The sequence below is a fragment of the Osmerus eperlanus genome, chromosome 14, assembly GCF_963692335.1.
Source record: "Osmerus eperlanus chromosome 14, fOsmEpe2.1, whole genome shotgun sequence".
In the NCBI taxonomy this organism is placed as follows: Eukaryota; Metazoa; Chordata; class Actinopteri; order Osmeriformes; family Osmeridae; genus Osmerus; species Osmerus eperlanus.
In genome coordinates this window covers 12137424-12156765 of record NC_085031.1, presented here as the reverse complement: position 1 = coordinate 12156765, position 19342 = coordinate 12137424, and the positions used below count along the sequence as shown (strand labels likewise).

At 47.1% G+C, this 19342-nt stretch overlaps 1 protein-coding gene across 1 annotated transcript; it reads left to right on the top strand.

Moving 5' to 3' along the window:
• The first annotated feature begins 9703 nt into the window (after positions 1 to 9703).
• Positions 9704 to 17421, top strand: pcdh18a (protocadherin 18a). The gene is given in 5 exon segments (XM_062478202.1): positions 9704 to 12610; positions 13298 to 13386; positions 14154 to 14323; positions 15911 to 16134; positions 16137 to 17421. Coding segments are annotated over 5 exon segments (3498 nt in total). The 5' UTR covers positions 9704 to 10123; the 3' UTR covers positions 16665 to 17421.
• The last annotated feature ends 1921 nt before the right edge of the window (positions 17422 to 19342 follow it).

Sequence of the window (19342 nt, the reverse complement as noted above, 5' to 3'; positions counted from 1 at the left end):
TGTGTTAAGAGAGGTGTGGGTGAGAGGAAGAGACACAGACAATGTGGTAACTGTGTGCAGCAAAATGAGAACGCAAGGCACTAATGAGATTGTGTGTGTGTGTGTGTGTACGCAGATGCACTGCTGTGATAACTCTAATGGCAACCTGGCTGAACGCTCCGACGTGAAAATGAATGTGTCTTTTAAGCAATTACCGCATGCCTACAGTGTCTGTGTCGGAACACACAGACAACACACACACACATTCAGGCTTTGTTATCCGTTTGTCTATTGTGCGGTTTTCATCTTATGCTTGCTAATCAATGTTCATAGACGGATAGGCCTACTCCGAACAGATAGAGGCATGTGTCTGGTTGTGTCTTTGGGCCCGATCTTGCACCCAGCGCAATTGACTTTGTCAACGACGCAAGTATCATTCCTAGTTTGCACTCGACGCAAAGCGGACTTTTCCCTCCACAGACGCACGTCGAAATGACCTTGCGCTCCCGTGGGCGGTTCAGCGAAAAAGGAGGCGTGTTCCGGCGCAAACGTTCCCTGGTGCTATTTTGCAGTTTCCGAAAAACCATTCCGCCACTGACCAGGAAAAACGTGGTCTAAAGTCAATGGCGCATTATTCAGATGCTATTTTAAGGGCGCAAGCTTGGTCCTTGCACACTGCTGGCGAGGCCAGGGTCTTCTTTCTGCAAAGCTACGTTACATTGTTTTGATTTATGGCGTGTTACATTTCTTCAATGATTACAAAAAGATTTTCATGAGAAATCTCTATGTATGTGAACATGATTACAATTGTGGCAATTTTCTCCCACGCCTGTTTAACCGAAGCTAATTTGGATGGGTTTCTTCTCCCATCTCCATCAGAATCAGAATTCGGTTTATTCGCCATGTAGCCTATGTTACACAAACACGGAATTTACTGTGGCAGGAAGGTGCAAACAATAAACATATACGGGTCTTAAATTAAGTAAAAAAGTACAATAGTTAAACTAATTCCAAGAACTAAACAATTTAAAAAATAAAATATAGGATAGGCTATATAAAAATAACAATAAGAATTTGAATGAGCAGCATGAGCGGGCAATTTCGTGCAATGAGAAAACTGCTCTGCCTTTCCCATACAATGTCACTTACCTATCTGTTACGGCCCTGACTAGAACGTCGGTCTCCTTGGCTGTGAACCGCTCCTGGCGTGCGCCTGGCAAATCCGCCGTTATAATAGCAATCCGCCATGGAACAAGCGCTGCTCTTAAAGGGAAAGTGAGATGACGCTCTGATTGGTTTATTGCACGTTACGCCCAAACCACACCCATTAGTAATGTAGCTACTTCGGACCTACCCATTTTAGATTTTAGAAGTCATTTATCCCGCCGGCAAAATAGCAACCGAGCCGGAGTCCCGCCCACAAAGTTACTTGCGCTTTGCGTTTTGATACTTGCGTTTCAGATCGTCAAAATAGGGGGGTTAGAGAGATGAAGAGAGAGAGAGAGAGAGAGAGAGAGAGAGAGAGAGAGAGAGAGAGAGAGAGAGAGAGAGAGAGAGAGAGAGAGAGAGAGGTGGCGAGATCTGCAGAGAGATGAAGGGAAATGAGGAAGATGGAGCGATATGGGTAGAGGTGGGGGGAGATGGAGAGAGATAAGGAGAGATGTAGACCGTGGGGTAGAGGGTGGGAGATGGGGAGTGAGAGAGATGGGGAGATATGGAAAGAGGTTGAGAGAAATGAAGAGAAACAGGGATGGTGATAGAGAGGGAGAAGTTAACCTGGTGACAGTTTTTAAGACAATAGGATTCACCTGTGTGGAAGTCTTGAGACCCTTGCTGTTGCATTAGGGTGCCTACATTGAAGCACAAATGGAGAAAATGAAAGCACCACAATCCTGTATTAGACTCCATTTTAATGTGTTTGTCTTTTTTGTGTGCAATGTCATCATTCATTCTTGTAAAGCATAAGTCACTTCCTGACACATTCCTTCAAAGCGCTTTTTACCAGTGACAAAATATGGTCATCAATCCCAGATGGCACCATTTTTCTCTTTTCAGACTTGAAAATGAGAGAAAATTTGTCTCCTTAGAACTCCCATTCTCTGACACAAAAAGACCACTTTTCTGGATGAGAAGAAAAAAAAAGCCTCTCTCCTAATTCATATAATCAGGTTCCATGAAGACCTGTGTAGAAAGACTGTGCCTTTCAGCATGAGAGTAGTTGTTAGCACTTGTATAGAACTTTCTAAAACGTCTTATTACGATGTCAAGGTGATTCTAAAACCAGAATCCGCATACATACACACATGCAGACATGCATTATGCAAACACAAATGGGAAAAACTCGGTGGCTTCTCTTTTCCTGTCTGTGACACACACACACGCACACACACAGCAGATCTCATTTGGTTCATTCTCTGTGTTTTGATCAAGGCAGAAGCTCCGTAATCACGTCCTCAGCAGAGAACATATTTAACGAGGGGGAGAGTGAGACGGGAAGAGAAAAATAGACGGGGTAGAGTGCGTCAGCGTGAGACCGAACGAGAACAGGGAGAATGGGTAGTGGAAGAGAGAGGGAGAACCTCAGGAGCGGGAGCTCAAGTAAGAACTGGGGAGGAGGGAAGAGGAGGAGAAGTGAGGAGGTATAAAGAAAGAAGGAGAGTGGGAGAAGGGGTGGTCGGAGTGGGGATTGGGTGGGTGAGGGGTCCTTACCTCCCACAAAGCCTTCCACGTCTCACCCACTCCCTCCCTCCGTGGCTGGTCCTTTCATGCTGTCACCCAGAGAGAGGCTGAATAGACCTTTATTATTCAACAGTCTGGAGGGGGCCACGGGGTCAGTGCACCCCCCCCCCTCACACACAAACACACGCACACACTCATCCAGACAGGCATGCATTCAATCTCATCTCACACACACACAAAGGCATTATTAAAGTAGCCGGTTTGGAGGAATACACTCAAACACAGGTTTCGCCTTCCATCCACCCACCTTCTTGTCAAACAAGGCTATCTACCTGCTCCTCTGTCTGCCCCCTGTGTGCAGTACTGTAGCAGGGATCACATCCCTTGCCCAGGAGTAAAGTGGCGTGTTTGTGTGTGTGTGTGCTAGGCGAGAGGGAACAGAGATATGCTGTGGCTGAGCTCTCTCTGCTCAGGCTTATCTACTCCAAACCCAGAAGCAGTTACGAGCTAATTGGAAAGTGACAGCCACACTTCAGCGGTGGTAGACACCTTCCTTAGCTGATGTAAGTAAGGGAAAGGAGAGAGAGCAGGAGAGAGGGAGAAAAGGAAGGGAGAGTTCCGTGAAAAGTCAGTTAAACAGCATGCCAGTGACGAGTGATTCTGTGCTTCCTTTGAAACTTTGTCTCTCTCTATGTGTGTGTTTGTGTGTGTGTGCCTGATCCTGCTCTGCCTCTTTTATCCTAACTTAGGGAACTGTCTTATTAGTTTGCTACTTCAACGCAGCATCTTTTGCATTCTATACCTTGTACCAGACAGGACGGTTTATCAAGGGCAACATCATAAAAAACGTCTGATGAAAGTTATTTGCTCATTTGTGTTCTGCGCAGCAAAGCTCTGATTAGAATTTATTGCTCGTTAGACGGAAACCTGATCCTATCTGTCTCAGAGTACCTGCAAAACTCGACAACATGCCGGTTGATTAGTCAAAGTGATGAGGGCTCACTTCTTTCATAAATCCCATCTTGTAAGCGACAACATTGCTAATTAGCTGGAAAATTAAGGTTTGAAGTCCGGAGTGAGCGTTTTAAAATGTCCCATCTGACGGTTGTTAAGGCCTTTCACATGTGAAGAAGATAGGAGTCGGGTCATAGGGCATCTGGCTAGTCAGTAAACCACCGAACCACTGAAACACCAAACCGGTACACCAAACATGAACATCACCCTGAACACCATGCCCTGAAAGCTAGCAGCCTGTCTAAACAACATTGATCCAGAAACCTGTTTTCCATTAAACCTAAGTGAGAGGGGGAATGTATGTATCTCCATGGAGACCTGCCTCTACCAGAAACATGTAAAAGCGCTGAGTAGTGAGAAAAAGAGGGGCACCACCGCTCTCCTTCTCTTCCTCCCTCCAGTCCTCCCACCCCACTCCCCCTTCCTCCCTCCAGTCCTCCCCCTTCCTCCCTCCAGTCCTCCCCTCCCACCCCTTCATTCCTCACCTCAAATCCCCTGTCCCCCACAACCAATCAAGGCTCTCTTACGCCTGTCCTCTCCTCCATCCATCCCTTCCTCCCCACACCCTTCCTCTGTCCCTGCCATCACCCTCTTCCACTCCTGTACTCCTCCACCACTTCCTCGTCCTCCCCAATCCACCTCGGAATTCCTCATCTCGACTCCTCCATTCCTCATCTCGACTCCTCCATTCCTCATCTCGACTCCTCCATTCCGCAGCTCCCCATGGCTCTCCCGTCCCTAGGAACTATAAATTCAGCAAGGCTGGGGGGGGGGGGCTCACTTAAACATGTAACACACTCAGGGCTCCCTTCGGAGGCGGCCCTCTGCGATATGGTTTACGGCGTCTGGCTTAAAACAGAGCAGCCTAAGTGCGGGTGTGTGTTGTTACAGCTCACGTTCCTCACCTTCATCCGTCTTGAGTGTTGAGGGTGAGGGCTCAAGGAAACAACAGGGGTAACAGGGGTTTTGTGTCATGCAGTTCAGCCGTTGAACGAGTCCCTCACCCCCGACATACAAGGGCCCTTGACAAGGACCCCCTTCACACACACATTTATATACACACCAAAAACATTTATTGAGCTAGTTAGTAATTACCGAGCGGTGGAGTGTGTGTGCATGTGTGTGTGCATGTGTGTTTGCATGTGTGTTTGCATGTGTGTGTGCATGTGTGTGTGCATGCCAGAGTGATCTGTTTCCAGTTTGGCTGTGTGTCCTGCAGATCTTGTAGTTGGGTTAAAGTTCTCCATTATCCATTGTTACCAACCAGCAAACGTAGTTATTGGTACCAGATGAGAACAAGAGCTACATTTTGTTTCACTGTTTCCAACTGGGTCTGCAGGACGTAACTTACAAGCTGCCATTTTCATAATTTGAAACATGCTGGGAAAATAGTCTAACTCCACCAAAAGCAGAACTGGAAAGTCGTTTCTGAAGAGTTTAGGAATATTTTCCATTCACACCGAAAGAGTTTCAGATTGTAAAACTTTAATAGATGCTAACAAATGAGAAATTTTGGACCACAGTTTTAAACCCTGTTTGTAGACCACAGTTCATTGGCCACTATAATACAATGAATGCCACAAAGATAACCATTGCCTGATTGACTTTTCAAGGAAAAGTATAAATCTTTACAAATCAGCTCTATTTTAGTCAAGTCCTTACATATGTATAAGTGATTGAAATAACTAATGTACATTCCTCGACCACACTCCAAAATGGCATGTAGACCCACATTTTGTATACTACAACTTCTCTCTATTTCACTGTAGTCTAGTCTCCACTTAATCTCAGTGCCACAAATTAGCTGTCAGTCATCACATGGGGACCAATGCCACAACGTAAGTGGGGGGGTGGGGTGGGGGGGCAGGGTTGCCCACTCTCCAGTCTCCCGGCCAATCAACAACATGCCAGTCACTGCTCTACGTGCCCTACATGCAAAAAGGCTTTCCTCTACCTCAGACTGATATACGCAGCTAACACCCTAATACACAGACTAACATACCCAGCTAATGCCCTACATTACAGTAATATACACAACTACCTAACTGACAGACTCATATAAAACAGCTAACAACTTATTATGCAGACTAACTTACCTGGCTAACAACCTAATAATCAAATAAATATACTCAGCTATACCCTAGTATGCAGACTAACATATGCAACCAAACAGCTAACTACCTCATACACATATTAACACACAGCTAACTAACAAATGGATGAAGTCTCATTTGCCACAAGGAGACTTGATGACTTTTCAGTGGTGGTGAGTGGTGAGTTGACTGAGCATGGACTACTTGGCTTCTGCTGAAGTGTGTAGCTGGCACTCATGTACCGGAGAGAGCTACAAAGACAGCTATGCCCACATCATGTGGGAGGATAGTAAAGGAAAGTATAGAAGATCTGGGCCCACACAGGAGGGGAGGAAATTATGGTGGTCTCACTGATTTCTCTTGAAGGGTGTGTCTGTGACTCAATGTGTTTGTCACAACAGTGCAGTCAGGACCAAGCACACCTCACTACCCCGTCACTGTCATTGTTATTTGGTTAGTGTGTGTTTGTCTGTGTGTGTGTGTGTAGATACTGTGCTACATGTTTGTTTTTCAGTATGTGCATATACAATCATCCATCTGTCTCTCTCTGTTTGTGTATGTGTGTGTGCGAGAGGGGGGGGGGGGGGGGGGGGAGAGAGAGTTGAATCACCAGGAGGCAGCTTGGTATGAATCATATGAAAACAAGGCCAGACAGGGAGAGATAATGGACTACTAGACAGCCACGCTGCTCACCATCATCATCATCATCATCAGAACCAAACCACCCAGGAGTCAACGCAGACCTCCACATCACTGCTGGAACTTGAACTGCATAGAACATGCATTTTAACGTCAGTACAGTACTTAAAACTATTCTTTGATTGAAATAGAGATGAATGTCTTTATTGCATCATTCGGAAAGTGTTACAAAATGTTGTAAGAAGGATAGAAGTTTTGAGACTGAAGCTGTCGTTCTGGTAGGTAAAAGGACTGTTACATTCAAAACACAATGATCAGCATGCTTCTGTGTTGGTTGTGAAGTGCCTACTTGCGCACAACAGACATGGGTTTCTATTAACTTCGTCCAGATGAAGCCTTTTATTTTCTGCCCGTGCTGTAAACATGTCGACCAACTGTTGACACGACTCGCAATATGCCATTCCTAAAGCATGCGCACTGCATACAACCCGTGCGTGAACAACCCAATGTTCAGTTTTCCTTCTGGTGAGATGAACGAGAACCTCATTCGTGCCCATCGAGTCATAAAGTAATAAAGGCCTACACTGCCGATAATGAAAAGAAGGGAGGGAGAGACTGACGGAGATGATGGTTCTCGGAGGAATAACAATTACTATTGTTCTGATGTGGGGAGAAGGGTCTTCGGATCATCGCTGCTGAAAAGCAAAAGGTCTCTCTCTCACACACACACACACCTCCTTTGGAATCTACCACGGACCGCTAATTGAATGAATGACAATGCAGTCGAGGCGACAGATGCTCGCGTGCCTTTACAACCGCAGCAGACGCGTTTCTGGCCGCAGCTTCTAACCCGACCAACCACAAGGAAATGCATGGTGGCGCATTCCGTTTGACTCAAGAACTTAGAGCTGGGAAGGCAATGATTGTTCCACCTGCTGCGTCTATTGTTGATGGGGAGGGGAAGAAGATAGCGTTGAACATTGATGACAGAAGTTTAATTTGCGTCATGACTTTATGACTACAAGCTCTCGACTCACAAGTTCTTTATTAGGAACCCCTTAAATCAGAAAAATTCAGCTGTTGATGCTACTTGTTGGTCGTTTGTGTTGTTGTATCGGTCTTGTGGGTTTGTCTCGGGCTTGTGGCTTTATTATTAGGTTAGTTGTATGTTAAATTATTACAAAACAAGGGAAAACATTGAATTCGTCACACAGGCCAAGTAGCAAAATCCCGCACCTGTTTCACGAGACCAAATAACGTATACGACATTTAATCCCGTATCACTTTGTTCACCAACTCAAATGAAGAAATAAAAGATGGGGCTGGTTCTTTTGATGGGGGTAGCGTGGCTAAACGTATTAAGTTTCCATCTGCCTTTAGATTATAACTACTCCATACATTGATGGTTTGATTTCACACAAAGAGAGTTTAAAACATTCCCTAACGCCCCACCTCATTTTTTTCCACCTTCTCTAAAGTCCCGAGGACTTTTGCGCTTTTGTTCTCCAAATGTGATTAGTTCTCTGGGGCGCGAGCAATAATTGCATTAACGCTTTGTGCTTCGTTTTGAGACTCTGAGAAGCTGCGAGTCTGTATCAAACCTGTTTAAATAAGAGCCAAGGAAATGTGCAAAGTAGGAATACAAGCGTAGCCACTTATGAATAGACTGGGAGAGGGAGGAAAAACAGTTTGCGCCAATTTAAGCAAGCGGGGTCAAATGTGCAAGTTCTGTTTTCCAACAGCACATGGGACTAAGGGAATTCCCTATGCAAATGGACAAATCGGCTGTCCAATTTCTACAGATGTATGTTTTAAAATTTAAAGTCCACATATCTTAAATGAATTATCTGGTGACATGCATTAGCCAAAGGAATATTCAGCGACCGTCCTCGTGAGATTTTTATTTTCCATCTCTCATGTTGAGAAGTAGGTTTAGGCTATACTAGCAACCACGCAGGCTGCAAGTTGTTTAATCTAGCATACACGTTTCCAATGAAAGATTGTTCATTTCCAAATCCCAAATATTGGGATTCACATTTTTTCACAATCGTCATTCATCATTGAGTTGCACCAAATTTTGGGTAAATTCAACAGCCATGTAGCTATCCCTGATAAAAGATGATGTGTGTCATGTCACAAAGTTGCATCACTGAGTGAACATGCGATTATGGATCCGACCTCGAAAAGAAAAGAGCAGAACACTTGGCAGAGCTTTGGTTTTGGGATCACTGAGCCCCCTCCGCCTCCTGGTGACTGATCATTTCCTCCCGGGTCTGAGGGGTTATGTCGGCTGTAATGACCGGGATCCCGGTGCCAGACAAACCTCACCAGATGGTCTTGGGATTTCGCAGTCCCCACTTGCGCACGTTCTTCTTTTGGAGGTTGTTTCGTATGCACGGATCTTCATTCATGATGAGAGAGAATGTGTGTATGTTAAGTGGTGAATGCGCACGTGCGTGTGCGCGAACGACCGGGAGGGTATCAAATAATCCGTCATGCAGAGTGTGAGTGATGTAAAAACAGCATTATGCACGCGGGGACCGAGATGTCTGCCAGCGTGACCAACTCTTAAATGCATTCATTAGAACCGGGGTCCCTTTCACCGCGATTTGCCACAGGTCTTACCCAATATACCCTCGCCAAAGACGGGCAGAGATTAAAAGAGGTGGCGCATGTGAAATTCTGCTCAACAACATCCAAGAGAAGAGTTATGAGGAGGGAGGGAAAGTGTATAGAGTAGCTGCTCACCAAACAAAGAATAATAGACCAGAGGAAAATAAAATGAAATAAGATGCATTCATAGGCTATAAAACCAACCAAGCCGTCTGGCAAGCTCAGCTGTGACGGTTTGATAAACAACTGAATAGAAAGACCAGCGAACATAATTTTGACGCAAATACTTTTTACTTTTAGGTGACACCTAATAATTTGAATGTCTACTCTCGAAGAATGCATAAGATTTTAGTCCAGTCTCCAAGCTGTCTACCCAACAGACCCGAAGCGACAGAATCGTAAACCACCCTGTCTGTTTCTTGTAGTGAAGGACAGAACCATGCAGGCAAACGTCGCTATAAATGAAAGTTTGTCCTGAGTTATTTGCACCGTGCCTATTGTCATGGCACGCTCACCCGGGTGAAAGTGTAGAAAGTGAACCCGAAAGGGCGGAGTTTGCACCCGCGCCCTCTCTCCCTCCTCCCTCTCCGTCTCTCCACTTTTCTGAATTCTGAGTGGTCACCATGCCAGCGTTTGATTTAGGGAAGCGTTTTGTCTTCGCTGGCAAGAGAAAGGGGCCGCTGTTGTAGGCTAGATTGAGGCGGGATATTTCGAGGAAGGCTGTCTGACGAGACGCATCAGACAGAGAGAGAACGACAGAGAGCGCACGACACTCAGAGAGCGAGAGAGAGAAAAAAAGAGAGAGAGACGCACAGACTCATGCGGCGCTCAGTTGATGCTCCAGTGAATTAGAGGTACTGGCAATAGCTTTGTCTCCGGCGTGGGAGAGACAAGCAGTTTGGATACAATTGAGAACATGGGAATGGAGGCGAATCGATAGTCTGAATTTTAATTACCGAGCTCATTTGATGCAATGCAACAGTAGACTTTGAGAGAGCACGAGACTTGTTAAATTGATCAACAGGAATTGCATTTTCTTTTATTCATATATATTTTTTGCATTTTGGATCTATTTCTACTGACAAATTCACAGTCGTTGCTCGACTATGGAATCCGGAAAGATGAAGTGGCACTTGTATATCAGAATCTGGAAACTTCTTGCAGTTTTGACTCTGGTAACGCAGCATGCCACCGGTAAGACGTTGAAATATCAAGTTTACGAGGAACAAAAGGTCGGTACAGTGATTGCCCGTTTGAAAGAAGATGTTGCCGATGTTTTAGCTAAACTTCCCAGCACCGTTTCCCTTCGCTTTAGAGCTATGCAGAGAGGCAGTACATCATTCCTTACGGTGCGCGAGCACGACGGAGAAATTAGCATCAGGACCAAAATAGACAGAGAAAAACTCTGTGAGAAGAACCTTAACTGTTCTATCCAATTCGACGTTTTAACCCTCCCAACTGAACACTTACAACTGTTTCACGTGGAGGTAGAAGTGCTGGACATAAACGATAATGCGCCCCAGTTTGCTCGCTCCGTTATTCCCTTAGAGATCTCAGAGAGCGCGGCCGTGGGAGCGCGCATTCCCCTGGACAGCGCCAGCGACCCTGACGTCGGGGAAAACTCCCTTTACACATATTCCCTTGAGCCCAACAACTTCTTTAAAATTGACATTCAGGCCAGGCCGGACGGAGCCAAATATTCGGAGCTTGTGGTGCTGAGGGAATTGGATAGAGAGATGCGTGCAGGTTATGAACTCCAATTTACGGCGTCTGATAAGGGCGTTCCCCCCAGAACTGGTTCTACTCTGCTCAAAATTAGCGTTGCAGACTCAAATGACAACAGCCCTATATTTGAGCAATCCTCCTATGTCATCAATCTATTAGAAAATGCACCTGTCGGCACCTTGCTTATAGACCTGAATGCAACTGACGCTGATGAGGGCACAAACGCCAAAATCGTCTACTCCTTCAGCAGTCACGTGTCGCCTAAAATCATGGAAACGTTCAAGATCAACTCTGACACCGGCCACCTGACGCTCGTGAGGCGCGTGGACTTCGAGAGTGTGACGTCATACGACATCGACGTGCAGGCGCAGGACATGGGGCCCAACTCCATGCCCGCACACTGCAAGATAACGGTCAAAGTGGTGGACGTGAATGACAACAAACCAGATATAAGCATCAATCTGATGTCACAGGGAAAAGAGGAGGCCGCGTATATATCCGAATCTTCGCCGTTGGACACGTTTGTGGCTTTAGTGAGAGTGGAAGACCTGGACTCTGGCCTCAACGGAGAGGTGGTGTGTAAACTCCACGGCCAGGGTTCTTTCAAACTCCAGAAGAGCTATGAGAACAACTACATGATCCTCACCAACGTGTCGTTGGACCGGGAGAAGAGGTCCGAGTTCAGTCTGACCGTGGTGGCCGAGGACCGCGGCGACCCCAGCCTCTCCACCGTCAAACACTTCACCGTCCACGTCGGCGACGAGAACGACAACCCGCCGCGCTTCGAGAAGGGCCGCTACGAGGTCTTCAAATCGGAGAACAACGCCCCCGGGGCGTACCTCACCACGCTCGTGGCCCTCGACCCCGACCTGGACGCCAACGGGCAGGTGAGCTACTCCATCGTGGAGAACGTCGTCCACGGCAGCTCCATCTCCACCTACGTCACCATCGACCCGTCCAGTGGCGCCGTGTACGCCCTGCGCACCTTCGACCGCGAGGACGTCAGCCGGATTGCCTTCGTCGTCCAAGCCAAGGACGCCGGCGGGACGCCGTTGCTGAGCAACGCCACCGTCGTCCTGACCATACTGGACGAGAACGACAACCCGCCCGTCATCGCCGCGCCCCAGCTGTGGAACCACACGGCCGAAGTGCCCGTGTCGCGCTACGCCAAGAAGGGCGAGCCGCTGACCACCGTCCGCGCCACCGACCGCGACACGGGCGTCAACGCCGAGCTCACGTGCGTCCTCGCCGCGGGGAACGAGGACGGCTACTTCGTCGTGGACGCCAGGACGTGCGAGGTCCGCGCCAACGCCAGCTTGGAGGACTTCCCCCGCGAGCACGCCGAGCTCACCGTGGTGGTGCGAGACGGCGGCGCCGACAGCCTCAGCGCCCGGGCCGTGCTGACGGTGACCCTCTACGAGAACATGGAGAACCACGTCCCGGTGAGCGACCAGGGCGAGAGCCCCATGGATGCCTCACTCATCATCATCATCTCCCTGGGCGCCATCTGTGCCCTCCTCCTGATCATCATGGTGGCCTTTGCCGCCCGCTGCAGCCGGGAGAAGAAAGACACCCGCCACTCCTATAACTGCCGGGTGGCCGAGTCCACACACCATGGCCACCCCAAGAAACCCTCTCGGCAGATCCACAAAGGTGACATCACGCTGGTTCCCACGGTCAACGGGACACTCCCTATCAGGGCACACCATCGCTCCCCCTCCGCTACGCCCCCCATGGAGCGGGTGGCAATAGGGAGCCGGCAGGGCCACCACAGCCGCCAATCGCTGAACAGCCTCGTGACCATCTCCTCCAATCACATCCCGGAGAGCTTTGCTCTGGAGCTGACTCATGCCACGCCACCGGTGGAGGTGAGATGGTGTTCCCGCTTCCGTGAGAGCACACATCCACCCACACACACACACACACACACACACACATACACAGACACACACGCACACGGCCAAGTGAAAAGTAATCTTTCTTTGTCACCTATGTAGAATTCTTCATTCTTCATTCTCTCTCTATCTCTCTCTCTCTCTCTCTCTCTCTCTCTCTCTCTCTCTCTCTCTCTCTCTCTCTCTCTCTCTCTCTCTCTCTCTCTCTCTCTCTCTCTCTCTCTCACACACACACACACACACACACACACACCAAATCCATTTAAATCTCCTAGCCTCTAAGCTTTTATCTTTGACAGTCTGTCAATCAATTCTATCTTGTGGTGCGATCACGAGTCATAATAATATAGTGTAGTGATTCTCGACTAGTTTTTGTCTTTAATGTCTTTACCTTGTTTGCATCCATCATTTTTTTCTAAACCATCATTATGATAACATTTGCCAGTCATTTGTCTCCATCGTTATCTAGGCTCCTTCATCATATTATCCCCTTTGGGTTTTTTCATCCATTTTGCTTGGTTGTCTCCTGCTGAGTGTTCCGTCCTCCATCTTGTCCTCTCATTGTTCTGCCTGTGTTCATTTGTGATTATCCATCGTCCATCCGTTATTCATCCCCCTCTTTTTGTTTTCTTTTTTTTATTCGTTTATCTTTCGATATAGCAAGTCTCACAGCTTCTGTCCATGCTTCATCAGGGCCAGTACCAAACCCGACCCAGTTTCCGTGGCAACAAATACTCGAGAAGCTACAGGTAATTTACCCCCCCACCCTTCCCCCCTCCCAAAAACAAAAAGTTATTTTTTTTAGGGTGGGGGGGGGAGTTGCTCTTTCCTTCTATCATTCGTTCCCAACTTGTTTGTTTCATTGTTTCACGTTGTCACACTATGTTTTCAGGGCGGTCTTATTGTATTTTTTGTATGTTTGAGTTGTATGCTCGTGTCAGACGCATGCCCCAACCCAACCAATGCACTCCATGCACTCTTTAGTTAGTTCCAGGCTTATCATTACATTTGCTCGATTTGGAAATGTGCAATAGAATTGCTGCACTCCCAGGCCCACAGAAGGTTGAAGTAACAGCATATTATTAATATTTAGATTCTGAAAGGTGTGTATAATAGATTTATGGAGCTCCTCTGAAGCAGTTTTTGATAGATGGAGGATCCTATCTTCTACTGGAGTATCTCTGATTCATTGGCTGAACTGGTGGCTTTTATGATGGTGTGAATCCATCGATCAGCCTGATTCACTGCCTGATAGATTTAGGAGCTGTATATTGATTCATACGGGAGATATATGCACCTTAAACTACACTTCTACACACACAGTGTCTCTCGATAGCAAAGCAGGTGTTTGAACAGCATAATCTCTCTCATTTCTTTCACACATAACATAATTAGTCGATAAAATACTTGCTGATTTCTTAACCTTGAAGAACACCTATTCACATATTCTAAACAAACAACAAACAAATGAATTTAGCTCATTAATGTTCGCGGCTTGTGTTTTTGGGTGTGTTAGGTATGCCCTCCAGGACATGGACAAGTTCAGTTTAAAGGACAGTGGGCGTGGAGACAGTGAGGCGGGGGACAGTGACTATGATATGGGCCGGGAGTCCCCTGTCGACAGGCTCCTGGGAGAGGGCTTCTCCGACCTCCTCCACCTTGACCTGCACCACAGACTCCACCCAGGTGAGACACCCCACCATCTCATCACGCACACACAACCAAACGCACCCCTAGATCCCCCAAGGGGCGCTGTCATCAGTCTCTTGAACATCTTCCCAAACACCATCCAACCCCAAAACATGCCCACCAAATATCGTTGACGACAAAGCACTCTTGCCTGTTCAGCAGTGCACCACGCCCAATGATTCATTTGGAAACAACGAGGTGGCTCCACAGCCTTTGGCATAGGTTCCAGCACCACGGAGAGCTCCACATAATCCACCGCTGCCACCCCACCACCCAACCATCCCTCATCTGAACACCAAGGTCTCATCCTGTCAATACTCCTTTGTTGTACATTCACACAATGCCCATTGTGCCCAATCCTCATTTTTCCCTTCATTTCAACTCTCAGCTCTCATTTCCACTCATTTTTATCACTGGTGGCGGGTGGGGAAGCATATCTCCGTAACCCCGCGTCCCCCCCCCCCCTCGCTCCCCCCTCGCTATCTGTCCCCGAGATAGAGCCGTGTCTGTAAGAGGGGCTCCCGGAGCAGCGATGACTCGCCTGCCACTCATGGGCGTAGCGTCGCCAGTGTTCCGCGGGGCGCTTTCCTTGACTGACAGCGGTGAGCTTTCATGTCTGAACTGAGGAGAATTCAGAGTAATTGCTTTTAGAATGATGTTATTCTCTCACAAACCCCCCCCCCTTCTTCCTTCCTCTCTCTCTTTCTCTCTTTCTGTTTCTCTCTCTCTTTCTCTCTCTCTGCCTGAGAGGCACTCCATTCCAGCTCCCACTGTTTTTGCCCTCATCCCTGTTATATTCTCTTCATAGAGGGAGGTGGGGAGGGTGGGGGGTGTGAGAGGAGGGGGACGGAAATTGACAATTGAGGGGGAGATTAACTGTTCACTTCCTCGTTTGAATGGCGTGATTACATTTGTTTATTCGGAATGGAAAAATCTGCCTTACAAGACCCGACAAGGCAGAAAACAACTTCCCCCATCAACCGTATCTACTCATTACATCTAGAGCAGAGGCAAGGTTATAGAGACCCAGATCTCAGCAGGGGCTGTGGAGCATCTCTCCCTCGGTTCTCCATCAGTGTCTGTGGCGTGCCTAGTCTTAAGGAGGTGTGTGTATTGTGTGTACAGGCCATGTTTTCAAGGTCTTCTGCCTGCAGCACTTTCACATTACTTTGAGGAACACAAAAGCAAAAGGCATACCTGTCCTGTCTCTTCTATCTGGTGGAAAACAGAGGGGAGCTTCACCTCTGTCTTTCTCTCTTTCTCTCTTTCTCTCTTTCTCTCTTTCTCTCTTTCTCTCTTTCTCTCTTTCTCTCTTTCTCTCTTTCTTTCTCCCTCCCTCCCTCCCTCCCTCCCTCCCTCCCTTGTACTGTGTCTTTCTCATTCTCTCTCATTCTCTCTCATTCTCTCTCTCTCTCATTCTCTCTCTCTCTCTCTCTCTCTCTCTCTCTCTCTCTCTCTCTCTCTCTCTCTCTCTCTCTCTCTCTCTCTCTCTCTCTCTCTCTCCCACTCCCCCCCATTTCTCTCCTCCTCTATCTACAACAATAACGCTAACCATGTCCCCCCCCCCCCCCTCTCCCTCCCCAGCTATGAGACTGTGCACAGAGGAGTGTCGCGTCCTGGGCCACTCAGACCAGTGCTGGATGCCCCCCCTGCCCTCTCCAGCCTCTGCCTCCTCCGACTACCGCAACAACATGTACATTCCTGGGGAGGAATCCCAGCAGCCCCTGCTGGATGACGACCAGACCTCCGTGGACTCGGAGCGCCGCAAGAGCTTCTCCACCTTCGGCAAGGAGGTGGGCGGCGAGGAGGGGGCGCGGACAGCGAGGTGTGCGGAGGAGTGGGCGGTGCGGGCTCCCTGCTGTCGGAGATGAACAGCGTCTTTCAGAGGCTCCTTCCACCATCCCTAGATGCATACGCCGAGTGCAGCGAAACGGCCGTCGCCGCAGCAACGGCGGCAATGGAGCCACGTGGGAGCGGTGTGGGTAACGGAAATGGGGCGCAGGACTCCAGGAAGGGGCTGTTGCCCGGGGGCAAAGGTCCCGCCTACCCGTCAGGTGTGGCGGCCTGGGCGGCCAATACCCACTACCTGAACCCAGGGGGCGGAGCCACAGGGCCCAGCCCAGCATGTCACACGTCCACCAACACCCAACCACCACATCTAAAATGGTTGCCGGCCATGGAAGAGATCCCAGAAAACTTCGAGGAGGATGAGTTTGATTCGGTGCTCGGGCTGGGCCACCTGGGCGGGAAACGCAGCGATAGCAGACACGAAGTCATGGACGCCAGCGAACTGGTCAACGAGATCAACAAACTGCTCCAGGATGTCAGACAGAACTAGACGATCACCTGGATGCCCATCCTTGGGACTTTGAGACAGGCGGTGTCGTTGTGGGAAGGCAGACATGCATAATCAAAGTCAGAGCCCAAAACAGACTAGACTCGCAAGTTAAGGTAAAACTAGCATGGCTCTGAACACATTTGATCGATCCTTTACTTTTTACTTTAACGTTTGGAATCTGAGAACTTAAATGTCCAGAAGATGTTCAGCACTCTGACTTTGATTTGCTGATGATCCCAGGCATTTTCTGTGCATTTTCTGTTCCCCACATTCTACAGTTCCACCAATGGGACTATGGTAGAACCAGAGGCAGGAAGAAGGAACATTGCGTTGCATTTATAATGTACAGTACTGTTGCTCCATTGAAGAGAAATCACTAAACTGTTGTGCTGTATCTCCTGTTCTTGGTATAAACGGTGTAAGCAATGTGATTGTACAACTGAGTTTTGTATTTTAAAAATACACTTTTTCTACTCTATATTTATAAATGTGTATGTATGTTTGTACAGAAAAAGAACATAAAAAAGTATATTTTTTATATTTTCTCCGCATGTTATGCTTTGTAAGCTCCCGAGTCTTCTCTTCATGCTTATCCTTATTTTGTAAAAATGAAGATAATTAATTTGTGTTGTCGAGCGTGTGTATCTTGTATGATAATCACAGTTGTGTTGGAGTCACACGTTGGAAGTGTGCTTTGTGTGGTAGGCGTCAGTATTCATTGTAACCAATGGATGAAAAATAAAGTTGTAAGGGTGTAAGTGCCTATTAAATATGCCCATTTATTTGTTTTCAACCGGCACCATGTCATCATCTAGTTAACCTTACATTTCACCTCTTTCTCCCCTCCCCTTCTTTCTCTCACTCCCTTTTTACATCTCTTTCTCTTTCTCTCTCTCCATCTCTTTGTATCTCCCTCTCTCTCTCCAGGTATTTCTCTCTACATCCCTGTCTGACAAGCGTGAAATTTTCCCCTGACGAGGACTGACAGTGATGTCTGACTCTTCCAAGTGCCTCGTGTTATTTCAAAGCCACAGTCACACTGTCAGTTGCCCCACCCCCCTGTGTACTACCACCCCCTACCGATAGGAGTTAAAACTGCAACTCCAAACAATTCAGACAAAGCTTGAACATACACACACACACACACACACACAGTGGATACTGTTGGATCATGAGAATAAGCCATTTCTTATTGGCTTATTTTTAAATGATCACTTTATAATTTTAAAAACAGCCGGGCTTGAGTTAGGTTCATGTGTCTCAGAAGGATTAAACATTATCACGCATATGGTGAATATGCTAAGCAAATCATCAACATCTGACTCCAGTTCCACTTCATGAAAAACCTAGTGATAATGGTTGATCAATTGAGCCATATGGACATCTAATTGAATTAACAATGAGAGAAATCTCCTTCACGCTTTCTCTAATTATAAAATCTTATGTCAGGAAAAAAACGTAAATGTATGTTTGTAGAGAAGGGAGAAAATCGGGTGACACGATTTTTTGTGAAGTTTTGTTTTTTTCACACTCTATCCTCTTTTTCAATGAAATAAATAAATATGAATCTAGTGACTGCCCATGGCAATTAACCTTGGAAGGACTGGCGTTTGACGGAGGTTAAGGAACCCATTAATACCACAATCAGTCATGATACTCTACTATAGGAAGAGAAGTGAATGATGAATGAGATGATTTATCACAATTACAGACTATGGAGATAAAAAGTGCAAAAACAGATTTATCCTCTCTCTCCTTCTCCCTCCCTTTATCAGGCTATCTCTTTCGGCTATCTCTTTCTTTCTCTCTCTCACTTCATCTCTCTTTCACTCACTTATCACTGCTGCTTAATCAGCTTTGTAACTCAAGCTCAGGTGATATGGAAACCCAAATAACACCAGGAATAAAAACAATTACTTGCAAATGGATTTCCGAAAGCCAAATTAGATCAATGATATGTTGCCAGGGTGATATTTGCGAAGGATGTGTTTTGCATAATGAGGATGTAATGGAAAACTATACAGGGTGAAAAAACTATTTAATTACAGTCCTATATAGCAATGTTCTTAGGAAATAATTATGACATAGTTACGTAGTGGCCAGATTAGAGTCAATTATGATGTCCTCCAGAGAGATACTTTGTAATACTAGGTGCAAAAATGAAAGTCTGTCTGACTGCCTGTCTGACTGCTGTATATCTGACTGCAAGTGCCTGTTTCCATGCATGCCTACCTGCTTGCTTCACTCTCTCTCTCTCTCATCTCTCTCTCTCTCTCTCTCTCTCTCTCTCTCTCTCTCTCTCTCTCTCTCTCTCTCTCTCTCTCTCTCTCTCACAGAAACAACATTCTTGTAAATCTACATCCACCCTTTCTAAAGCCTTTTCTACAGAGCATAGTTGATGCTGAATAGATTAGATTTCATTATCCCCCGTTAAGTGCCAATATGTATCAACATTATCTCCACTTGGGGTTAATGTCAGTCCACCAGGGAGTGATCAGTCCACCAGATGGCGCTGTGGACCTTAGGTGGATGTGACCTGAATACCACAGAGACTGTAGGGTTGGGAAGACACAGACTTGGCTGTGGTCGCTCTCTCTCTCACTCTGTTTGGCTGGTTTCTGAGCATACACACATTCGCACGTGCGCACACATGCAAACGTGCACACACACACGCTGCA